At 41.6% G+C, this 24908-nt stretch overlaps 2 protein-coding genes across 10 annotated transcripts; one reads left to right on the forward strand and one right to left on the reverse strand.

The window, feature by feature from the left end:
- The first annotated feature begins 1053 nt into the window (after positions 1 to 1053).
- Positions 1054 to 16055, forward strand: LOC147147601 (serine/threonine-protein kinase N2-like). 3 transcript variants are annotated; one of them, XM_086030274.1, is made up of 21 exons: positions 1054 to 1176; positions 2558 to 2876; positions 3607 to 3816; positions 5705 to 5841; positions 5909 to 6077; positions 6715 to 6780; positions 7410 to 7516; positions 8775 to 8951; positions 9633 to 9708; positions 9800 to 9953; positions 10039 to 10132; positions 10578 to 10630; positions 10990 to 11047; positions 12616 to 12707; positions 12790 to 12966; positions 13840 to 13902; positions 13969 to 14045; positions 14126 to 14268; positions 14895 to 15002; positions 15068 to 15148; positions 15419 to 16055. In XM_086030274.1, exons 3-21 carry the CDS (start codon positions 3684 to 3686, stop codon positions 15620 to 15622), a joined length of 2169 nt encoding a protein of 722 aa, XP_085886400.1. In that variant the 5' UTR covers positions 1054 to 1176; positions 2558 to 2876; positions 3607 to 3683; the 3' UTR covers positions 15623 to 16055. The 3 variants fall into 3 exon arrangements, with proteins under 3 accessions (XP_085886400.1, XP_085886399.1, XP_085886401.1); XM_086030273.1 differs by having other exon boundaries at positions 3674 to 3816; XM_086030275.1 differs by having other exon boundaries at positions 3705 to 3816.
- Positions 15820 to 24908, reverse strand: LOC147147602 (palmitoyltransferase ZDHHC12-B-like). 7 transcript variants are annotated; one of them, XM_086030283.1, is made up of 11 exons: positions 24754 to 24908; positions 24231 to 24353; positions 23136 to 23298; positions 22812 to 23003; positions 22649 to 22719; positions 21479 to 22155; positions 20473 to 21359; positions 19941 to 20074; positions 19112 to 19192; positions 18245 to 18411; positions 15820 to 16992 (listed from the first exon to the last, which is right to left on the reverse strand). In XM_086030283.1, the coding sequence occupies exons 7-11, from the start codon at positions 20567 to 20569 to the stop codon at positions 16677 to 16679; spliced, it is 795 nt and encodes a 264-aa protein (XP_085886409.1). In that variant the 5' UTR covers positions 20570 to 21359; positions 21479 to 22155; positions 22649 to 22719; positions 22812 to 23003; positions 23136 to 23298; positions 24231 to 24353; positions 24754 to 24908; the 3' UTR covers positions 15820 to 16676. The 7 variants fall into 7 exon arrangements, with proteins under 7 accessions (XP_085886409.1, XP_085886410.1, XP_085886412.1 ...); XM_086030284.1 differs by having other exon boundaries at positions 20473 to 21193; positions 21274 to 22155; XM_086030286.1 differs by adding an exon at positions 24091 to 24151 and having other exon boundaries at positions 20473 to 22155.

The raw sequence follows: 24908 nt of genomic DNA on the forward strand, positions 1-24908 counted from the left end.
TTTTTGTTGAAAAAAAAACATTTTTAATGGCATCACTGTCATGTGCTTGGTGTCAACATGTTATTAGCATCAATGTTAAGATTTCTTAGTAGGATCTGCAATGCAGTGACTCTTGCACTTAAAAGCTTCTCGCCCCTACTAGTCTAGCTGTGGCGATATACAACACACGTTGAAGAGGTCAAGTACATCAAGTACAATTATGAGGATTATTTTTTGAAGACCAGATGTGTGCATCTGCGGATACAATCATATTCTTGGCATCTCATATGAAACTGGTGATACTGGTGTGTCTTTTTATTAAAGAAATTCTGAGCTGTAATGTTTGATGGCTTCCAGGATTGTCTTGTTTGCTTGAGATTTATATCATCAGTTTCTTTCTTGTGACTCTGCTGTGGTTTAGTCAAAATACAGGCCAATATTTCTTTCAAACTAATCATTTTGGGGTTCTTTTGTTGTTTACTCTTTAATTGTATTTTAACACTTTTATTATGTCATGTCATGTCATCTTCCAAACCGCTTATCCTATACAGGGTCGCGGGGAGTTGCTGGAGCCTATCCCAGCCGTCAAATGGGCGAAGGCAGACCACACCCCGAACTGGTCGCCAGCCAGTCGCAGGGCACACTTTTATTATATTTTTTTCAATTATTTATTTCAAAGCCACAAAACTGAGGTGATGAAAGTTGCATTGTATTTCCTGAATACACATCCTACACACGTTAATTAATTGATGGTAATGTTGATCATTTAAAAAAAGCTTGAAAAATCCATGAAATAAGTGCAAGAGATTGCCCAAAATTTGTGGAGGATTTTAAAAGTCGGAGTATAAGTAAATAAAGTCATCATGTAATTAATAAAATAATAACTCCACGACAAGCCCCCCCCAAAACAAAAACCAAAGAAAAACCAAAAACAAAAACAAAACAAAAACATAGTATGGAATCAACCCGCATCAGTTTTGATATCGGTGATACTGTCCATAGCCTACTTGGTATCACACCGATAGAAAATGTTTCGGTATCGCGCACTACTACCAGAAACCCGCCCCCAAGAGCCCGCCTTCCACTCGTTGCTGCCGCCTGCCCACCAGCCAGGAAGTCCGCCGAACTCCGCCTCTCAAAATAGGGCTCCATCCGAGCATCCCTAGACCCGGACAAATCCCACTAAGACGTCGTTGGGTAACAAATATGAAAATCAATCACAATAAAAGTTGAAACAATTTAAGACCTCAAAAGGACGGTTTGAAGTGTTATTTAAGTTTCGGACGCTTTGGTCCCCCACGTCAAGTCAACGTTTGCGGGTCAAATGTGTCTTTTATCGACTTGATCCCTGCCGCCTATTTAAGCTTCTTAATGGCGCCTGTCGGCCGCGGACTGCGTAAAGGCTATAATTGCGACAAGGCTTTGCGGTTTGAGTGGCCACGTTCATTACATTCGTCAGGCACTTCACACTGACCGCCGGCGACACGGCCCCGCTTCCTCTCGTCACGTCACGTTTACACAGGTCGTTAGTTACGTTAAACGGTTGCAAAAATGAACCATAATACAGTTCAGATTCAGAAGTGCCTGTGGTTTCAGGGTGTCCTTGAAGGCAACATTTGATCAGCCATCTTAAAAGAGGCTTTGAAGACATAAGTAGTGACTTCAAAACATGTCGCACTTCCTACCATGACTTTAGAAACTTAATTAGGTGCACAAAAATATGGTAAAATATGTGATATTAATGCATAAATCGATATAGCAAAGGTAACACCAGATCAGCTAGCTAAAATTACCTTTTGAGACACAAGTGGTGACATTTTGTTCATGCCTTTTTACAAAAACAACACGCCTACATACTCTCTTGACTTTTTGAATATGGATGTCATTAGACACAGCAAAACGTGACAAAACATACTACAGTAATACTGAAGATACAATTGTTAGCTACGGCTTCAGGCTGTACGTAAATCACATGTGTCAATATTGCGATAATGGCCTATGCAATGTGCATATCGCAAAGACATACAATCATTTTCTTATGGAATAAATGCGCATTGCCACCCGATAGTTGGACATTATCTAGGAGAATCACAATTAATTAGTTAAGAACACACCAAGTTTGCTTATTTTGCCGCATGAAAAAATATACTTCTTTTATTAGATAGTAAAAATATAATTTCTTTCAGTACATGTTAAATATCCCATCCATATCGCATATCGCATGTTTTTGCAATATTGTGCAATCCTACTGTGTAGTCTGTTATACTGCCCCCTGAGGGCCAATGTGCACACACTACAAAGAGCGGTACGAGCCCATTAAATTATCATGAGGCTTAAACTGTTTAATTCCTTAAATGCTGTTTAATCAAGCTATTAGTGTATGTTTTAATAAACTGCTTACACACACATCAATTATATCTTACTAAAAAACACATTACAAACATTTTTTTTCCTGAGCTTCATTGACATTTCTGGTTAGTGTAAATCCAAAATAAACATTACTTTCCTTTAAATAATGTTTTTGTTGTTTTTCTGCCATTAGAGGGTGTCCCTAATGATGTGTCCCGTGTTTTTCAAGCCTTCCGCATGTGAACATGCGTCCCCGGCTGAGCCCAGAGCAACCGATCAGTGCTGGCACTCTGCAGAACTCCCATCCCGCCCTCCTCCTCCTTCTCCACGTCCTCAAGGAGAGCAGATTAGCTTTGGCAGTGTTGTCCGATGCAGCAGGAAGCGGATGCGGTGGGACGCGAGGAGGCAGACGGGATGGAGGAGGAAGAGGAGGAGGAGGAAGGGGAGGAGGAGGCTTTCAAGGAGAGTGAAGGTGGAGAGGCAGGACTGTTCTCTCGGAGGATGATGACACATTCTTAGTCCTTCTGGAGGAACAACATCACTAAGAGGTAGGTTATCTATATTCGCTATCTTCTTGTTATTACATTTTGTGTCCGTGTGTGTGTGTCATTGTTTATTTATGGACAAAACCATGGATTCAGACAGTCCTCGATGGCGATACAAGACCAGATTGCGAGATGAAATTAAACCATTTTTGGGTGAGGAAAGTTAAGATTTCAGACTGTCCCTGAATGGAACGCCTGAATTGGTCAATAGGTAAAAAACAAATTAAACAACTATGGTGTGAGGACAACCATGATTTGGGACTGTCCCTAATGGCAACACGAGACTTGATTGCGGGATGAAAATGGAATGAAACATTATTTTTTGTGAGGAAAGCTATAATTTCAGACTGTCCCTGCGGGCAACACAATAGATATCTAGATAGACAGGTTGACAGATTAGATTGATAGATATTTAGATATTTAGTTGTGTGAGAAAAGTTATGATTTCCAACCTACACCCTAAAGGCAACACCAGACTTGATAGATAACTAAACAACTATTGTGTGAAAAAAACAATGATTTCAGACTGTCCCTGTTGGTGACACAAGACCTGATTTAGATCAAATAAAAGTAAAAGGTTCATTGTGTAAGGCCATTTACAATTTTAGACTGTACCTGAAAGACCCCCTTGACCTGCTAGAATGTTAGATGATAGCTGTGAGCAACATAAGACTTGAATGACAGATCATATTGAACGAAACAATGGGTGAGGTAATAGAGTTTATGGTTTCAGATTGTACTTGAAGGCAACACCTGACTTCATTAGACACATTTCTTCATGTGTCCTGGCTGGTCCACAGGATTGCACCAATGTTTTCCACGGCTCAGCAGATGCTGCAGGACAGCCGCTCCAAGATGAAGCTTCTCCGCCTGCACATCATCAAAGTGGCGCAGGCTGGAAGCGACCAAGACGACCAAGAAGCAAACATCACTACACACCAAGGTCCACTATACTGTATTACAAATGTCTCTCAGCATGATACATACATTACTCGTAAAATGTTGGGGATATTGGATGACATTTCAGGATGAACCTAAAATGCAAAAAAACCTTTACAGATGAACTCACCAGAGCTCTCTGAGGGAAGTGGAGACTGAGCTTTGAGTGTCATCAGCAGGTCGCAACAGAGAGAAAGACTGGAAGAGTCACAAAAAGTGCATGTGAATGTATATACAGATGCTGCATATATACATATATGTATATATATACACACACACACATATATATATATATATATATATATATATATATATATATATATATATATATATATATATATATATATATATATATATATATATATATATATGTGTGTAGCTATACATATATATAGATATAGATATAGATATATAATAATATATATGCATAGACCCAAACACACGGAGATACATAATGTATCGGCATCTTTACTCCGTGAACCAGGAAGTAGCATATAAGCTAATGTTTCGGAAAACAAACAATTAATTTTTTTTTTTTCAAATGCACTCCACCAAAGCTTTCCCCTGTCCCTGAATGCAAATGGCTGGCTCACCACAATTTTGATGTGCTAACTCTCAGAGCAAGTAATACGAGTTAAGTCGCTTGTTTCCCTTGCTTGTATTTCACTTAACCTCTGAACTCACTCACTTTCTCTACATTGATTCATCATCACGATGTGCAGAGAAACTGTTAGCATGCTAACTCAGGCTAACCAGTGTATATATTATACAATATACTTCTTATGGTCATAAACCATAAGAAGCTTCACTGCAGTTGAGGTACAAAACCGTGCTGTTAGGTTAGACAAGAGTATGCCAGACTTGTCTACACTAACTTAGCTGTCAATTGTTCAAGGCAGGATTCAACTATACATCCTAGACTATCCTACAGAATGTAGATTAACATGCTAATGTAGGATAATTCGATTATATGTTCTAGCTCCTTTATGAATGTTGTAAAGAAGCTTGACTGTACAGTAGAGGAATACCCATCCATCCATCCATCCATTATCTATACCGCTTGTCCTCACGAGGGTCGCGGGCGTGCTGGAGCTTATCCCAGCTGTCGTCGGGCAGTAGCCGGGCGACACCCTGAATTGGTTGCAAGCCAATCGCAGGGCACACACAGACAAACATCCGCACTCACAATCACACCTCAGAGCAATTTAGAGTGTCCACTCAACTTACCACGCATGTTTTTGAAATGTGGGAGGAAACCGGAGTTCCCGGAGAAAACCCACGCAGGCACGAGGAGAACATGCAAACTCCACACAGGGAGGTCGGAGCTGGGATCAAACCCACGACCTCTGAACTGTGAGGCGGACGTGCTAACCAGTCGTCCACCGTGACGCCCCCATCCATCCATTATCTATACCGCTTGTCCTCACAAGGATTAGATGTATACCAACCATGCTATTCTATGCTTTGCTAGGCTATGCTGGAATAGGCTAGCAAACTCGCATGTTTGCATGCTAGCCTGTTAGCTAGCAGGTAGCAAAGTTATGTATGAAAGGTATATGACTATTATGTGGCTATCCTGTTAGCATACTAGCATGATAGAATACTATCTTAATGTAAATAAATTCTCTGTTGAATACTAGCATGTTAGCATGCCATCCTGTTAGCATACTAGCCTGTTCACATGCTAACATATTATCATATTAGCCTGCTAGAATGCTAGTTTGTTAGTATTGCTAGCCTGTTGGCATACTAGTATTGCTAGCCTGTTGGCATACTAGTATAGGCTAACAGTGCATAGTGTGATGTTTTCATGCTGTTGTCATCAACCACATGACTTTCAGTGCAGTTGTGATGCGTTCAAATGCAATATGACTTTGTGGCTCCTTCTTTAGGAACGTCAGAGGCAGATGTTCGCCTGGCTGAGCTGCGTCACTACACGCAGCGAGAGCACGATGCCCTGCGGCTGGCCGAGGACGTGCTAGCGCAAATGGACGCCGTGTCCTCACCGGACCATGAGGCTCGCTCGGAGGTACGGTTCAGGTGCTCGGTTGTGGTTCTGTAGGGACATCATCACCGATGATGTCTTCTGATGTCAGGCTGAGATGAGGCGCAACCATTCGTCCCAGCGGTTGCGTCTCCTGCGGGCATCTGTGGAGGCGTGTCTGAGGGATGACAGGAGGGCCACGCCCACACGGACCGAGGCCCACTCGGACCCAGGTCCTTGCTCGGCGGCCATCTTGCCAAGCCGACCGGCCACGCTAACAGGTGGGAAATCATATTATAGCATTAAATAGAAAATCATGACAAAATAATGTGTCAAAAATTAAAAATAGAGAATAATTTAAAAAGTAAAATGATAACAACATAAATAATATGAAATAATAATTATATAAATATGATAGAGATTAAAAAAATAATAGTAAAATAAAAACAATACAACATTTTGTATAATAGTAAACATTTTAACTGTCAAAAAATAAGAACAAAAGACATACAAAGTATAAAATAAAAGTGGATGGATACAATTATGAAAAACATGCTAGAAAATATAATAAAAATAAGAGAATAATTAATCTAATAAAGTATGCATCAATTATTGTTGACATTTGACACATTTTCTACAGTACATCCACTATGATGAGAAGATGCTGTTGTATGTACTTAATATGAACAGACTTGGTGTAATCTGTTTGTCTGACCAATCAGACGCCTGCTGATGATGATGTAATAAGGAGACAAATCCTTGTTTCTGGCATCCCACAAAAAAGCACAGCATGTCTAATATCTCCACACTAGCTATCGTGAAGAGGATCAAAGCTTTTACTTTGAAATATGTCAATATCCTGTTTTCAAACAGGATCTTATTTGGTCCTAATTTCCTGTTTTGCATTTGTTTTTCCAGGGAAATTGGAGGTCAGATTGCTCGGATGTGAAGATTTGTTTTCTCCTGCAGATGACACAACTTCTGGTGAGACGATTCATGTCTTAGGGCTGCAATGAAATCGTTGAAATAAGACCTGTTTTATGCATTTTATTTTGACTTTGACTTGACAACTTTTTTAAGAAAAACCAAACAAGACTTAATTCTTGTAACATCATAACTTAAGCCCTGAAAAAATGACTTCTTAAAGTTACGACTATTCTTTTTTCAGACACCTTCTTCTTTAGAAAATTATGACTTTTCTCGTAAGATTTCCTTGTAATTTCTCATTTATAGTAATATATAACACATCATTTTGCCTTCCAAAAGTCAGCTAGGCTAATGCTAACACACAATGTGAATCTCCATAGACGGGTTGACGGAAATGAGCATAGCTTTTACGCTCATTCGAAACCTTCAAACAAGTGCTACTTTAAACACACACGGCAGCCAGCAACACATACAAACGGCATACAACAATACTCACAGGTAGTGCTGGAGCTTTGTTGGGGGCCTTCTCTGACTCTCCTTCTTGCTCTTAAATATGCTGCATGTCCTCTAGTATAGCTCGGTGCTGCCTGGCATTTTGTGGAACAATGCAAACCTGCGACATTATGAGTTTTGGGGTGGACACAGCACAGTTATTGCTCTCGATAAATGTGACGATCTACTCGCAGAGATGAGCGCCACCTTGAGGCTGGACGGCAGAGTGGTGGGCAGGACGCGCTGGGCGGCGCCGGGCCAGCTGACTTGGGATGAAACCTTCTGCCTCACGCTGGAGCGGGTGAGTCCACATAAGCTGCTTCTTGACAGTCACACTGTTTAGATTTTGTAAAAGAGAGGAAAATATTATATAATATACCACAAAAATTATACCACATATGGATTAATTTTTTTTCTTTTTGCATTTTGTATTCATAATATACCGATACATTTAGTTAAAGGGAAAGTCAACCCCTCAAAATAGTTGCAATAAGACGTTCTATGCGCCTTCACTAGTCAAAACACGGCATTCTGATTAATATTGTGTTTGTGGAATATAAGTTAAGCACTTCTGTCGACTGAAAATGACATCACAGTTGCTCAGGTAACAACCATTCACGGCTCACCTGTTTTCTGAGGGTGAGCAATGATTGGTTGTTAACTGAGATGGCCAAAAACGGGTGGCTTTTACTGCTTAATTTGTTTTCCACAAATGCAATATTAATCAGAATGTCGTATTTCGACACAGAACATATTCTTGTAAAGAAAATGTTTGGGTTGACTACCTCTTTAAAGATTTTTGTACAAAAATGTAAACAAAAAAAAATGATGTGGAAAAAAGACGAAATATGTAAGTGTACTTATTGTTTTATTTGTTCCTTTTCATAGTACACACTGCAGTCATTTGTTTTTGTGAAGACATTGAAACGAAAAATGTATTCATCACAAGTAGATGAAAAATTTTGTTGCACTGTCTCAAATTTTAGAGGCAAAATGCCATTGTTTGGGGCTCGTCTGGAGCCCTGCAGAGGGTATAAAAATTCTATAATCCCCTTCTAGAACATCTTAACTTTATTTGGGGTTAATCAGGTAACTTTAATCAATAAACTACAACTATACTTATGCAGATGATATAAACATTATACACTCCCCGTCTAGAACAGCTGAACTTCATTTGGGATTAATCAGATAACTGCGACTGTGTAATTTTAACTATGAATGTAACCCAAAAACTGCACTCTCATAAATTCTTAACTGTAACTAAAGTAACTAACTGCATAACAGAGTAGCAAAAGTAAAGACAAAAATCTGGAAAAGCCTACTATTACATCAGAACTTTATTTGAGGTCAATAAGAGGTACTTTCAATGGTGGCGTGTGTGCAGACTTCCATTTAACATTAACATAAGTTGTCGTCATCGTCAAACTTGTGCAACCGCATTATCTCACTTATGAAAAGACTTGTCATTTGAGCAGGGGCGTGTAGACTTTTCATACCCACGGTATATGCTCCATATGATTGCTTATTCATTAACATTTGAACTTGATGTGACGGTGCAGTGTCGCGAATTGGAGGTTGACGTGTTTTGGCGTGACGGCGCTAAAATGTCCGCGCTCGGCTTCCTGCGCCTGGACCAGCTCCTGGACCGGCAGAACCAGATCCAGGAACACCAAGACAACGGCCACGTCGCTTCACACGTGTGGCATTTGGAACCCACAGGCCGCCTCCATGCTCAGGTAAAGTGAACCTGGAACTGGCAAATTTGGTAGCTCCACTTTCCATGTCCAGATAAAGTTCCAGGAACTTTTTGTATTTTGTCCACAAAGGTACCCAACTGAATCCACCACTGACGTTGCAATTATAGAATCCATCAAAACACCAACATGCCAAGAAGATTAACATTTGAAATCAAATACTTCATACTCACCAGAGAGTCTTATTATTAATTGTATTCATGTGTGCAGATGGCTACATGTGTTTTGCCACTTTAACAGTTTTGCTCTGACCAATCAATCAGAAGACAAGCGGTCAATGGCGGCAACCAACTTCCAAACCAGAAGCAGTTGGTCAAGTGCTTACTTCAAGCTTTTTATTGTCAAAATCAGTCGAGGTTTACTGTAAAACAAAACGTAAAACAAAGACAATTACCAATTCACATTATGTCCTACGAAAGTCAGCTAGCTTAATGCTAACACACAACTTGAAACGTCATAGAGTGTTGAACGAAACTAGCATCAATGTTGCGGTATTATCAGACTTTAATTTAATACAGGCGATGCAAGATACAAAAGACATTATGAAAGCTATAAACACAATTTAAATGTTGTTGCTCTTTTCACACGTATTAAAGTCTTTTTTTCTCTGTTTTAAAGCCACAAATGTGCATAAAAGTTGCTTATGATTATTTGTGCTTAAAGTTCGACTTTGTGGACACGGTGGTGGAGCGACAGCACAAACTGCGACGCCAACAATGCATTTTCACCAAAGAGAGAGGTAAACACACAAGCACACGCGCACACACACGCACATACACGCACACGCATGCCGCTACTGTGTGTACGTGTGTGTGTGTGTGTGCGTGTAGGTAAAAACTTCCTGCGTGCGGCTCAGCTGAACGTGAACTTTTCCACGTGGGCTCACCTGATGCTGAGCGTGCTTCCTGGTTACGCCTCCTTCACCGCTGACTCCGCCCCCCAGCCGTGCGCGTCTCCGCCACCGAGGCCGCCGCCACCGTCAAGGTCACCCTGGCCTCCTCTCAACATGTGTGATGATGTCACACAGGAAGTCAGCGTGTGTGACGTCTTTCTCTCCGCACACGTGCAGTGAGGCGCCGTCCAGCCACCGGGAGGCGGCGCAGGATGACGACGATGCCTCACGCGTTGATAAAACCTCAGAAACAATTCAACGACAACAGATGGTGAGCAATGTCAATGTGTGTGTGCGTGTTTTGGATTTACGATGGCGTTTACACACAACGTGGTGTTCTCTCGCTTTAATGTGGTTGATCGTCCAAACCCGGTTGCATCACCAATTTTTAAGCAGACGTTTTTAGTTTTAATTTCGATCTGCGTGCCTTCAGTGTAGTACCAAGTTGTGCCACAATATGTCGGGCAGCACTGAGCTCATCTGGAAGAGCTGCAGCGTGATTAAGAGCAGGAAGAAGAGGCATAGAAGGTCCTCAACTAAGCTGCACTAATAGTAGTTCCACAACAACAAAAATCACGTTAATGGGATGTCTGGAACGCAGAAAACCATTGACATAAAAAACATTCACAGTAACTGAAATCACTGAAATAAACGTTTGACATTATTTCATTGATTGGCAGTTCCATTGTGAAAATAAAATGTGTTTGTGTGTGCAGTCGTCCTTCAGCAGGAGAAAAGAAAGCCGAGACCACTCAGCCTCACCTCTCAAGTACACGCTTACAACACACAACGTGCATGAGAACACGCACACATTTCAGATCAGAACAACCACAAACGCACATCGGTACAAATACAAGATGACACCAAAAGAAACGAGAAGTGACACATAAGAAGACCACTCACACAAACGCAAAAGTAAAAAACACGCAAGACACAAAACATGAAGACACAAACCAAAGTACACAGAACAAAATAAGAAAATACACACACACACATGAAACGCACCCGAAAACTCTTAAAAAATGGGAAATAACACAACCACCCAGCGAAGACGTACAAACACACATTGGGACATCCAAGTCACATAAGGAAAACAAGGGCACACCTCTTCTGCTTGTTGTGTTTCAGGCTGCACATGTCGGATCTGCGCTATGTTTCCGTGCTTGGCAGAGGTCACTTTGGCAAGGTAGCACCATCTCACTGCCAGTGTGTATGTGTGTGGGTGTGTGTGCAAAACAACAAAGTACCGCCATTTCGATGTGCGCCAGTTTGTGTTGTCGTAACAGTCCTACTTGTTGAAACTGTTGTCGTCATCGTCAAACATTTGCTGCGTAAACGTTAGAACTGCTCTCGCCGGAAACTATTTGACCGAACTATTTTTGTTGCTGTAACATTGTTTTTGCAAGCATTTTGTTGTTATTGTTGTCATCGTGAATGTTTTTTTTTTTTTTTTTTTTTTTTGTAATTGTGTTATTGTAAATTGTGGCGCCGCACGGTGGTCGACTGGTCAGCCTCACAGTTCAGAGGTCGTGGGTTCGATCCCGGCTCCGCCCTCCCTGTATGGAGTTTGCATGTTCTCCCCGTGCCTGCGTGGGTTTCCTCCGGGTACTCCGGTTTCCTCCCACATTCCAAAAACATGCATGGTAAGTTGATTGGACTGTCTAAATTGCCCCTAGGTGTGATTGTGAGTGCGGATGTTTGTCTGTGTGTGCCCTGCGATTGGCTGGCAACCAATTCAGGGTGTCCCCCGCCTACTGCCCAAAGACAGCTGGGATAGGCTCCAGCACGCCCGCGACCCTTGTGAGGATAAGCGGTATGGATAATGAATGAATGAATGAATGTTATTGTAAATTGTATTGATGAAACTGTTGTAATGTTGTTGCACCTGTTTTGGTTGTAAATCCTGTCGTCAGTTACGTCACGCTTGTTATGTTGTCGGAACTGCGAAAGATATAACTATTGTTGTTGTATTTCTTGTTCTAGCTGTTGGAGTAACAACTGTTGCTTTACGAAGAAGTCAAGCCAAACATATTTTTTTCAAGAATATGTTCCCAGCAGGCCCACTAGTTGAAACACGGAATTCTGATTAATATTGCGTTTGTGGAATAAGAGTTAATCCACTTGTTTTTATCCATCTCCGGGGGCGGCCATTTTGTCACTTCTGTTGACTGAAAATGACATCACAACTGCTCGGGTAACGACCAATCAGGACTGATCTGTTTTCTGAAGCTGATTGGTTGTTACCTGAGCCCTGAGCAGTTGTGATGTCATTTTCAGTCGACAGAAGTGACAAAATGGCCGCCCCCAGAGATGGACAAAAACGGGTACATTTTGCTGCTTAACTCATATTCCACAAACGCATTACTAATCAGAATGCTTACTGTTTCAACTAGTGGGCCTGCTGGGAACATATTCTTGAAAAAAATGACTTTGGGTTGATTCCCTCAAACAGTTTTTGTTGTTACTTTTGTTGTCAGAGCCGTTGTAGTTCTAACTAGTGATCGATCGATTATCCATCTATGTAGTAGTATAACTATCTCTAGTTGTTCTAACTGTTGCTTTGACAGTTGCAACTGTTGTGGTTGTCAGCCTATGTAGCTGCTGCAGTTGTAACTGTAAATGTTGTCGTAGTTGCAACTGTCCTTGTCGCTGTCGTAACTGTCGCAGTTGTGCCCGTTGTCGCCGCAACCGCTGAAGTCGTAACTTTGTAGCTGTTGTCGTGTAGTCGCGTGGTGGTGACTGCGTTGCCTTCAGGTGCTGCTGGCCGAGATGAAGGCCACCGGCCGCCTGTACGCCGTCAAGGCCTTGAAGAAGAGCGACGTGGTAACACGCGACGAGGTGGACAGGTGAGTGGGCGGGCCAAGGGCGAGGCGGCGGCGGCGGCGGCGACACGCTTGAGAGCCGCCCATTGCGCTTGCGCCTGTGCAGCCTGATGAGCGAGAAGAGGATCCTGGAGCTGATCAGGACGCGGCGGCATCCGTTCCTGGTGCAGCTGCACGCCTGCTTCCAGACCCGAGAACACGTCTGCTTCCTCCTGGACTTCCTGCCCGGGGGAGACCTCATGATCCACATCCACAACCGAGCCTTCACGCCACAGCAGACCAGGTGGGCCCACGTGCACGTTTTTCTTCGCACTCTCGTCGACTTTCACTCCACTTTTGTTTCACTTTACTTTCGATAACTTTATTAGTCCCACAATGGACACATTTGCATGCTTGATGAACTTTTCTCCACTTTTACTTTGCTTTAGTCTATTTTTGACTGACTTCAAATGGCTTTCGCTCGAGTGCGTTTGAACGTTTTTACTTTTGTGTGACTTGGGTTCTACTTGACTTTGTCTTTAGTGTAGTTCTAGTGTACTTTTGCTGACTTTGTTTTAGTTTTGCAGACATTGACTGGAGCGTTACGTCACGTGTTGACTTTGAGGTTCAGTTGACTCGCTTTAGTTTTACGGTGCTTGACTTTCTCAAAATACTCTTTTGCTTATGTTTGCTTGTGTGTAGTTTTACTTGAGTTTGACTATTTTTACTTTACTTTTTTCAACTTTAGTTTTACATTTCTTTTTGTATCATTAGTTTTATTTCTGTTGACTTCAGTTGATATTTCTTTCGGTTTGACGTTGTTATGTTGACTTAATTTTGTTGACCTATTTTTGTGTCGCTTAACTCTTGTTTTACTTTTGTACTTTTTGTTGACATCTACTTTAGCGTAGCTTGACTACTTAATTTTACATTACATTTGTTGACGTTTACTTTTGTTTAAACTTCCCCTTAGTTAACCTATTTTAGTGTAGTTTTATTCTACTTTCTTTGACTTACAGTACTTAAGTGTAACTTGATTCTGGTTGACTTGTACTTTAAATTCACTTTGCTTGGTTTAGTTTTACTTTAATTTGACTTCAGCTGACATTTACTTTCATGGAGTTGGTCGTAACGGTCTCTCTTATTTGCCTTCGCCCCCTCTGTCGTTGTCCTGCAGATTCTACTCGGCTTGCGTGCTGCTGGCATTGGAGTTCCTGCACGTCAACCAAATTATCTACCGGTAAGACAGCAGCGACCAGTCTTTGGCGCCACCCGACTAACTGTGTTGTGCGTCTTGTGCACGCAGAGACCTGAAGCTGGACAACCTGCTGATGGACGCTGATGGCTTTGTCAAAATGACTGACTTTGGACTTTGTAAAGAAGGTGGCCAGAGCCTTTGCTTCATCCTCATCCTCCTTTCTGGTCGAAATTGATATTCTTTTTCCTTTTTTTTTCTTCTTCAGGGATTGGTCACGGGGATCGCACGTCCACATTCTGCGGAACGCCCGAGTTCTTGGCACCCGAAGTTCTGACGGATGACGATTACACGAGGGCCGTCGACTGGTGGGGGATGGGCGTGCTCATCTACGAGATGCTGGTGGGCGAGGTCAGTTTTCGGGGTACCAAATTTTGAGAGATTTCGCTGTTCTCATTCTGTTCATGCACAGTTATTGCGCTGTTGTTTGACTAATAATATATATTTATTGCACTATTATTGTTACTCTGTTACTACAGTTATTAAATGTTATTGGACATTATTACACATTTATGAAGTGTTACACTGTAATTACAATGTTATTAGATATTTATTGTGCGGCTGTGTTATAAATGAGCACGATAGATTATTAGAGGAAGGTCAGATTACTGACTAATAGCATTTACGAAGCAAGCAATCGGATTGTCTTGAAATCATCCTTAAATTCTATTATTAGGTTAGTATGCAGTTTGGAAAAAATTACACATTTATTACACAGTTATTACATAATTCATTGTCATACTATGCTTATACTTTGGTGATACAAGAAGGCAATATGCCTTGCAAAAAATACGACAGCATGGCCAGAAGCTCTTATGAAGTAACCAATCAGATTGCTGCTAAATCGCCGCTAAACGTGCTAGCGTTAGGCATGTCACAAATCATGTCGCTCTCCGTGGCACTAGCGAGTTTAGCCTTAAACTAAGATAACAAGGCTATTTTAGCTATTATTTTTTGTCATGGTGTCTCTCTGCCAGTCGCCATTTCTGGGTGAAGATGAGGAGGAAGTGTTTGACAGTATCGTCAACGACGATGTGACGTATCCGCCGTCGCTTCCACCAGACGCCGTGGCAATAATCCAGAAGGTAAACATGATTAAAGCGAAATCCGATATTTACGTGATAATCAATGCGTTTGTGTTGTGTTGTAGCTGCTGAAAAAGAACCCGCTGAAGAGGCTTGGCGGCGGGGAAAGAGATGCTAATGAGTTGAAAGGGGAGACATTCTTTCAGGTATTATGCTAAGCTATGGTAGCATGGTGTTGTTAGCCCTCTATTTACAATGACAATCGTGCAAAAGCAAAACATTTCGATACTTTTTAATCCTTCACTTTATGATACAAATGAACCAAAATAAAAGCAGACATCACAAGCAGAGGAACATAAGCCAGCCTTGGTTGTCTTAGGTTCCCGCTAATGCGACATCGCCAACTAGTTGCCTGGCATGCACACTACACGTGCTGTCATAGACTCACGTTTGATGGACCGCGATGTGACCTCCAGGACGTGGACTGGGACGCCCTCCTGTCCAAGCAAGTGTCGCCGCCCTTCCTGCCGTCGCTGAAGACGTCAGCGGACGTCAGCAACTTCGACAGCGACTTCACGCGCCTTCAGCCCGTCCTGTCTCCGCCCGCCACGCCTGGCGGACTCTCGGCCCAGCAGCAGGAGGCCTTCGCCGACTTTGACTTCTGCGCTCTGCACGGCTGACCCTTATTCGCCGGCGACCGAGCGATCCCCGAGCCGCTTCCCGTCTCCGTCTTCCGGATCTGCTTTACTGTGACGAGCTCTGCCCACTGCCGTGACCGCACAGGTGGTCGCGTGACTGCCGCGCATGGCGCCTGATGTAGCGTTCTTCAAAAAAATAGCCATTAATAAAGCCATAGAAATGCTAATAGAGCCATACATGTAGTTCAAGGCTGCAAACGAGTCATTTATTCATCACAGTACACGGCAGACATGTTGAAATCTGTCAAATGTCAACATTATTCATGATTGTGTCAGTACGCCAAAGAAAAGGGGAAAAACGGGATGGAATCAGACTGTTATTAACTGCTAATAATGCTATACGTATGAATAAACGAATGTACGCAAACACCACATTGTTTTTATGTGTCTCATCCTCAATAAATACAAAATAAGACTTCCTGTCTTGCTCATCTACTTCCTGTCTGGTTAACGTACTTCCTCTTTGATTAGCTTGACTGGTTGATCCGGTTCTTCTAGTTTGATCTTGCTTCCTCAACTCTCCGCCCGCAAACAGGGAAGTCGATCCCTGTTTGGTTTATTTTGAGGACGGGTTGAGCTGGATGACGGCTTGACGGGTGAACGCAGGCTAACTTACGATCATGAGCCCCATGTGCTTCTAGTCGGGTTGGTGGGTGATCTACTTCAAGCGTTTCCAAACTCATGTTGATCTACTTCCTGTCGGGTTCCTCTACTTCCTGTTTGGTCGGTCTACTTCCTGTCTGATAGAATTTCTGGCTTCTGTTAGTCAAAAATCTGTGTTGGGTTTAAAACATGGTCCTAGTAACAAGATGAACTAACTCTACATCCAGCGGGTCTGATCGACTTCCTGTCTAGTTCACCCACTTCCTGTTTGGTCCATCTACTTTCTATCCGATTGATCTGCTGGCCTCAGGTAGTCAAAAATTGGCGGCGAGTTTAAAAATCTGGTCAAAGTGACAGGGAAAACGTCCGAGTGCGACTCTCTAGTCGTAAAGTCTTTTGAGTCTTAAATTTTGGGATCTGGACTTAAGGGCGCTCAGACGGGATTCTGGGGGCTCCTGTGGTAGACCTGCTCCCAGGCCACGGCTCCGCACACACAGAAGAAGTCCCATAGGTTGCAGAGGACGCCGCGGTCGAAGGGGCTGTCGTCGTCGCCACACTCCCTCAGGTATGCGATGCGGTGGCGGGACATAAACTCCCAAGTGGTGCAGTTGATGGCCACCAGGTAGATGTGGCAGCCCAGCAACACTGACACCACCGCCGAAAACACGCCCACCACGCACAGCGCCGCCAACAGGAAGCCGTTGGCGCGGAACCACGAGTCCCAAGTGGCACTCGAAGAAATGCCAGATCTGGAACAACCCACAACAGGTGTACGTCACTGGCTGATGTATTTTAATAATCAATTAATCTGTTGATTATTTTTTCAATTCGTCGATGAATCAGATACTTTTTTGGGGGGAATTTTCCATCCCTTAATTAAAAAAAAAAAAAAAAATTGGACATCATTTCAAAGTGGCAGTGCACAAAGTTTGCTGCATGAACGTAGCAGAGCTCTTGAAGTAATATATTTTGAAAGTTGAGCTCAAATGGAAAAACCGATAAATGTATGCCACACAATACTGTATCTGCTAAAAACAGTTTTTGTCATCCTCTGCCACTACACTTGTCTGTCTCTTCAGTCTCAACGGCAACATCAAGATTTTCTCATTCACTTGTGACCTTTTCTGAATTCCATTTAAATCCAACATATCACCGCTGTCCTGTGAAAAACACTTGTGAAAAATCCATGTTTTCTTCATTTTTATGAAATTTTTCCATGAGTGGTGAATGGTGTTTCCGTGTTTAAACGTGAAAAGGAAAAGAATGTCCAAAATCGGACATATGTGTTTTTCGCAGGGCAGCAACAATAAAACACATTAAATTGATGAAAACCACCAACCAAGCAAAATAATTAATTTCAACATTTCTCTTATCACCTCTTAACTCATCACACTTCTCTCTTTTTTTCTCATTCAAGGAATCGAGTTCAGATAACTCTAGATATAGATATAAACAAATGTCAACGTCACACTACCTATGAGAAATGTACTAATCTGATTTATTTGTGTACTGAAAATAAACAATGAGCGCGACGCAGCAACTCCCTTTACGTCCACTGGGTGGCGCACGTGGTCTGAAAATAAATTTCCTGTAAATTAATAACATGCAATATTTTCAAAATAACTTTGAACATTGTAACACTTACAATTATACCGAGTGCAAGTTTGTTTGGCTAGAATGTGCATAAATATGTCTTTTGGATTGAAAATGAGCATTTTTCTTACATACAGTGCAGCCAATACCTCTTGAGCTTTACGTGCCTCTGTAGACACTGCACACTTGAATGTGTCAAAACTTTGTGATTGCTTAATCAGAAACCACTCATTAGCCATCAGTGCTTATATCATCCAAATTCAGCATATATATTGGTGTAGGGATGCAAATAAGTCATGAGAGCGGGCTCAAATCGATAATGAAAACTGTTGCCAACACTTTCAAATCCTAGCTCAGTGCGTCTGTTTTTGTGGCGTGTGTGTGCGCGCGTGTGTTCGAGTGACGTACAGAGCGACCCGTAGCGCCCAGAGCAGGGTCAGCAACTGCACCATCAGGTAGAGGACAAACCAGCGGTGGTTGCGCTCGCCCACGCAGTTCTCGATCCACGGGCAGTGGTGGTCGAAGCGACGCACGCAGCGAGAGCACGTCGGGCAGTGCTTGGCTCTCATTGGCTGCTGCTTGCAACACACACACACACACGCACATGCACAGGAAGTGAAACACCATTTCAAACTATGACGTTCATAAAAACATCAAATTTGCTAAGCTACTGTACATACGATCCTGCCAAGCTATGCTACGCTAAATTGAGTCATAACGATAACAAAACGCCAAGCAAGTTTTTTTTTTAAGTGAAGTACTTTAAAAAATGATAATCTTCATGAGGCTAAGATAAAAATATGCTACGCTAAGGCGAGTGGTGACTTGAGACCTTTTTTTTTTTTTAAAGTGAAGAAATATTTTTTTTTAAATACTACACTTCATAGGACCAAGCCAAGATATGCTGTTCTAAGACAACTTGTGAAAAATTTAATTTTCTTTACAAGTGAATTATATATAAAAAAAGTTAAACTACACAAGGCTAATGCATGCTAAAGAGACCTTGTGTTCAGATAATGACAGATGGCTGTATCAACAGCACCCCCAGATCTACACTACGGCATTATGTGTAGTGTAGTTCTTTCTTCAGTGTCCGTAAATGTGACAACAAATAAAATGGTTTTCTTTAGTTCTGGCCATTTTTCTCAAAGAGGTTTAACACTGTACTACAAAATCTAAGTGAGATTATGTGAGCATCTTATTATTTTCCCAAAATTCATTTTGAGCGTCTGTTTTAAATATCCAAAACTTGCACTTTGTGGAGATGTACGTTACCTGCAGCAGGCAGAAGCCACAACGCCGCAAACGGCAAGTGGAAGACTGCGGCATCATGGACTCCGTTTCCAGATCTGAAGGCTGCAAATGACACGTGCAAGTAAAATAAAGTTATTTTAACATTTCAATTCCAAAAAATAAAATAAAAATTATACCAATATTGTTCTGCACCTAGCTTTCTATTAACTTTATTCATATTTTTTTCCAAAGAAAATGAGTGCACTAAAGGGAAGTAATTTTGTATTTTTTTGAACACATTCTCCTCGTGAAAAATATTGTTTTAAATGTTTTACACTTGTTGAGTAGTGATACATTTATGAAAAAAATCCTAAAAGGATTTGCAAATTTTGGGGGTAGTTCCTGATTGCTACATGAAAAAAATAATGTCAAACACGTACGACAGAAGAAGTACAATAAATACAGTTTATACCTACTTTTACTTTTAAATTTAATTTAGGTATTTTTCGTACATTACCTGGAAAGAAAATAAATTGTTTCAAATTGTCCTCCATTGATTATTACGTCCACGTAGTTTAGTCTCTGAACAGTCTACTTGAATCTTTTATTTTTATTTCTACAAGAGTTAATTTCGTGACCAGAAAGTGCAATAACGGGAGATAATCTATTTAAATTATGAATTGCGCACGTCTCTAAATCAGCACTACTACAGGCTACTACATCCACTCCTACCAATATTTGGATCAATCCACCTATTCTGGTTGGCAAATTCACATTCATATGAACAGTTTTGTGAGTCATTCGCTTCTATAACTACATCTGTGAAGTGTTTTGGGTGGTCACAAGTTACACTATGGCGCCATAACGTCACCTTGACAGTGTCCGTGAGGACGAAGCCCGGGTCCATGAGAGACACCGCAAAGTACAACAGCACCGACAGCACCACCAGCAGGAAGAACAGCACAGGAACCGTCAGCTCGCCGCGCTCCTCGCATTGACGCAAATCTTAACACAACCACACACACTTCAGATATTTACATTAGCTATTTCACACGTAGTCCCAGACATGACATGTTGGAGAGGGGTGATAGTTAATTTGTGAAGTAAGTACAATGTGCGCCCAAAATACAAATGAATAACGTTGGTATCATTCTTGGGCGGTTGGCTCTACAAATCGAGCGCACCTTATCTAGAGCAATTTCTTGCTAATAAGGTGCACTCCATTTGTTTACCCGAACGTCCAAACTGACAAAGGGAGGGTAAACTCTCAACTACGTATTTTGTGCACACTTTGCACCTATTTCAAGGCCACGAAATAGCAATTGGTTATCACATTTGAAATGTTCACACCCACTATGTTATATATGTTGCTCTGTAACTTAGCCACATTAAAAACTACTTACCGGTGTTGTGCACGAACAGAATCAGCGTTATGACCCAGGTCAACACAGTGTGTATGGCCCGAACCAGGAACCCGGTCCGGAAAATGCTTTGAACCATTTTATACCCTAAAAATAATCAACTAATTTTGTACTGTTTCTCGTTCATTAGCCACTCTGCTAGCTAGCCAGCTAGCCAGCTAGCCTCCCGTAAAACATTACAACGGCGAACGTAAATGTAGCTTGTTTGAAACGTTCATTATCGTATTTGGTTCGTTAGCTGGAAGCTACGCGGTTGGGTTACAGTGTAACTAAAAGATAAACGCGACATAATTGAGCTGAATGTTATGGTGAAGCGCCCCTCCGTTTCCACTTCCGTGTTGTTGTACGGACAATCGCGCAGGACAAAAGTCACGCTTCCCTCAACATCACTGATGAGTACTTTATAATGTGATTTTTTTATATTAAATTACTTTTTGTGAAATGTGTTAATATTTCATATTAAACTAATGATTGTGACTTATTATACAGTAGAGTACAGGTTTGGAGATGTTTAATGATATGAAGATCGTTTATGTGTTTTAATGTTTTATTCATGTTGGACTGCATCAGCCTCATTTTTGTATATTATTTTCGACAAGATAGTATAACTGAAGGGTGGGTTAGGTCACTTAAGTCCTACATGAAGCCCCGGGTACGAACCTCACCGCTGTTGTCGGTATGAAGAAATCTCAAGACTATAATTCTGGGGAGAAATGTGCTTCATAGATTCATTGACAGTTACATCAAAAAAAACAAAAAACTTGTGTTTGTAGCAGGCCTTACACAGTGAGTAGTGGGCTGCCACACTGTCACATGGTCCCTCTGGGTCTCTGTCCTGGTAGCCATCCAGGCTACCACGCACACATTCTCTGTGGAAGGTTGTAAAGGACCAGAATGAAAATTGCATCGCATTCTAAAATGACACCAAAGCAAATCAGGCTAAATATGCAGATTGTATGTTTCCTTGAAACAATTCAATATTGTGTACCCTCAGGATCAATGTCGATGTCATCGAGGGACTTGCCCTTGAATCGATGACCCTTTTCCAGAGCCATTAGGACTTTGCAAATTTTGGCCAGCTGGAGCGTGCCCTGCGCAAGTTGGTAAAACTTGTGTTGCAAGCTGATATGGAGTCCCAGAAAGTCTGCGAGTTGACTCAGCTCTGCATTAGCCAAATTTATGACCTGTGACAAGACTCCCATGTGTTGACTGAATTTTTTGGAAGCCAGACTTCCTGGGCTATTTGCATTCCTGCCTTTTTCTGACAAGGAGCTCCATTGCCTGCCGCATTGCCGAGGTCAAAAGTATAGCGACTTTGGTGTCCCCTTTTCCTGTGATTTCAATTCTCCAAAAGTGCTGACAGAGTCTCTTCTCCAGAAGGGACAGTGCGACGTTCACATCGTCCTTGAGGTCCGAGAGCTTGCAAGACAAATAGGCCGAGAGTGGAATTTTGGAGACTTCCTCAGCTCTTGCTCGGCTAAACAAAACGACGTTGGTGAAAAGGACCTTTGTCAGTTCCGTGTATGTGGCGGAGGATGACTTTGAGGAAAGTTCGCCGAAAAGATGTTGTTACCGAGCATCCAAATAAGAATGTAGAGTCTGCGCTGCGCGTCTTGAGTGAAGGGGAGCAACTGAGGAGCATCCCACTTGGACTCCTTCGGTGTGCTGAGTGATGAAGATGAGAGCAGTTGATTCCAGCTCCTTTTATACATTTTGTGGAATGCCCTCTCATCTTTCAGAACACTTCCATTGTGCCATTTTTTGCTTTGAATATTGGAGTTAATCCACCCGTTTTCAGCCATCTCAGGAGGCGGCCATTTTGCCACTTCTGTCATATGAAAATGACATCACAGTTGCTCAGGTAACAACCAATCACGGCTCATCTGCTTTCTGAGGCTGAGCCATGATCGGCCATTAGCTGAGCAACTGTGATGTCATTTTCAGACGACAGCAGGTGGCAAAATGGCCGCCCCGAGATGGCTAAATACGGGTGCATTTTGCTGCTTAACTTACGTTCCACAAACGCAATGTTTAGACTCGTTAAGGCAAATAGAACATATTATTGCTAATATTTTTTTTCTGTTGACTTCCTCTTTAAAACTTTCAGTATAACCCCGACCAGTAGTACAATGAGTAAAATGATCTGTGAAAATCATACCAATCTATTTTGATTTTGAAGAAACCACAGCGCCCGAGGAAGAACAGCAAAGGACCTCAGGCAGCCGAGGACTGAGAAACCAAGAGAATCGAAAAATCCATTCCATTTATGCCCGTATTTCTAATCCTGCGTCAGTTCCAACTGACCATGACATGTCCCAAACCTGTTTCTTCTGTGGCTGGTCTTTCCCGCATGGTCATATGTTATTTCTTCTCCCGGCTAAATGTCCCTCAAAGCAAATAAACAGAGGTGCGGTTTGCCTCCTGCCATCACCCTCCTCATTTTGCAATTTGGATGCGCGTGGTCGGCATTGACGAGTCGTCCAAGGCTGCCATCTTCTCCGGCGGCATCAATACTAGAAACAAATAAAGAAGAGAACATATTGTTTTGATCACATTCAACAAGCCATTACTCTGATTAGTAATGGCCCCAAAACAAACAAAAAAACAAAAATGTGCACCAATGTAACATTCACTCAAAACCTTACCACCATGTATTGTCTTTCCAGTAGAATTCAAACATCAAGACAGCACATGCTTTGCGATAGGTCCTCCTTCTCCTTTTCACTTGTTTGCCATTTATTAACTCCCCTCTGTACTCCACCACAAAATCTCCTTTTCGGAAACACACTTTGGCAAACACCCCTTGACCTGGACAGACATATCAGAAATGTAATTTATTAATGAGTGAAAACTTATCCGATAAGCTCATTTTTCATAATCAACTCATGAACTTGCTATTGACTCCATCATTTACTCTCACTGATGTATAAAGTAGTGTTGTCACAATACCAAAATTTAGGTTTTGATACAACCTGCATAAAGTACCTCGATAATGGTTCTGAAAGGGTGTCACGGCAAAAATTAAAAAAATAAGCAAAAGCAGTGGAATCATAGCTTCTAGCTAAGATATATAGATAATAGCTTGACATCCCTACCACTAGAATGGAGGATGGAAGACTGGTAATTTGATGAGGTTCTGACCAGGAGTGACTAGATGGACCATTGATTGCAATTAGGTAGTGCTGTCCAACGATTAAAAATCTTGAACTAATTCACTGCAAAATTTTCCATAATTAATCGTGATTAATCATATTTTTCAACTACAAATTTTTATAAAGCTTGTAACCAATATTTACTTGAGCAAAATCTTGGAATTAACATGGAAAAAAAATAAAAGGGACACTCGGGCGAGCTTAACATTGGCACTTATATAATAGGTTTGCATGTAAAAATGACATCAGTACTAAAGTGCCCCCCCCAAAAGACTCTGTCGTGATTTAAGACTCATTTAAGATTGAAAACATACGTGTACGTGTTCAAAGTGTCTTTCATATCACCTTATTAAGAAAGTGATAATGAACACGACAAATGTAAATGCAAAATGGATTCTTAACATCGATGTCTGTAACAATGAAATGTCGTGTGAATGTAGCATTGTACCCTGAGAAATCCCTGCAAATCTTGACTATCTGTCCGTGACCCACCAGTTGAGAAGCATTTCCTACACAAGCAAGGAAATGCAGTTGCATTTGATTGCTTGGAATTTTGGACAATAAATGTGTAAGACAGGCACACAAAACCTTTTGATGGCTTATTGGCTCGCACTTCCAATTCTGCTGTCTTGTCCAGTGCCTTGACGGCATGCTTTTGCGCATCTTGTAACGGCGGCTTCCTCCTGCTCCTCCTTGTTGCCATTTCAAATCCTATCATGACAGATAAAACCATTATTGTATCAGCAAATATCCACAGACTCGAAGTATGAACAGAAGAAACTTCAGATCAAATTGGTAACAATTATCAATTGACGCGTTTGCTAGTTAGCTCATTTAGCATCATTTATAAACCTATAAAAGTTATTTTAGTCATTATATGTATTGTTCTCTAATTAATTAGACAAATAATTTGTAATTTGGATCTTATTCTTCCAAATATTGGAATGTGCCCAAAAAAAATTCATATCGGTTAGGCATTGCAAAATAAGCCACACTGACCCTTACTTCAGTAATTAGGTTTTGGCATAATCAAAAAGAGAATGATCTCAGCTTTTAAGTGATATTACACAACACTACTTATAACTTTATTATTCTTTACATATATCATTACCATAGATGTGACACGCCCACTTTGAGCGACATGTCGACCCGATGCTAGTAGGAGGGTCAAAGTCGTCAGCGAATTCCATGTGGCTGGCCAGCAAGAAAACCATGCGTTTTCAGCTGTTTGTTGTCACCTTTCGATTCTTTGTCCCTTCTCAAAAG

This window comes from Filicampus tigris, chromosome 5 (genome assembly GCF_054856515.1).
Source record: "Filicampus tigris isolate MCC_2025a chromosome 5, RoL_Ftig_1.0, whole genome shotgun sequence".
Classification (NCBI taxonomy): domain Eukaryota; kingdom Metazoa; phylum Chordata; class Actinopteri; order Syngnathiformes; family Syngnathidae; genus Filicampus; species Filicampus tigris.

What these genes read in the sequence shown, in the direction of transcription:
- LOC147147601 (XM_086030274.1), top strand. Translation starts at nt 3,684, where the DNA reads ATGTTTTCCACGGCTCAGCAGATGCTGCAGGACAGCCGCTCCAAGATG. An exon ending in CACTCAGCCTCACCTCTCAA is followed by an intron (nt 10,631 to 10,989) that starts GTACACGCTTAC and finishes GTTGTGTTTCAG; the next exon opens with GCTGCACATGTCGGATCTGC. An exon ending in AAGGGGAGACATTCTTTCAG is followed by an intron (nt 15,149 to 15,418) that starts GTATTATGCTAA and finishes TGTGACCTCCAG; the next exon opens with GACGTGGACTGGGACGCCCT.
- LOC147147602 (XM_086030289.1), bottom strand. Translation starts at nt 20,569, where the DNA reads ATGGTTCAAAGCATTTTCCGGACCGGGTTCCTGGTTCGGGCCATACAC. An exon ending in GTGGCTTCTGCCTGCTGCAG is followed by an intron (nt 18,415 to 19,111) that starts GTAACGTACATC and finishes GTGTGTTGCAAG; the next exon opens with CAGCAGCCAATGAGAGCCAA. An exon ending in TGGGCGCTACGGGTCGCTCT is followed by an intron (nt 16,993 to 18,244) that starts GTACGTCACTCG and finishes GGGTTGTTCCAG; the next exon opens with ATCTGGCATTTCTTCGAGTG.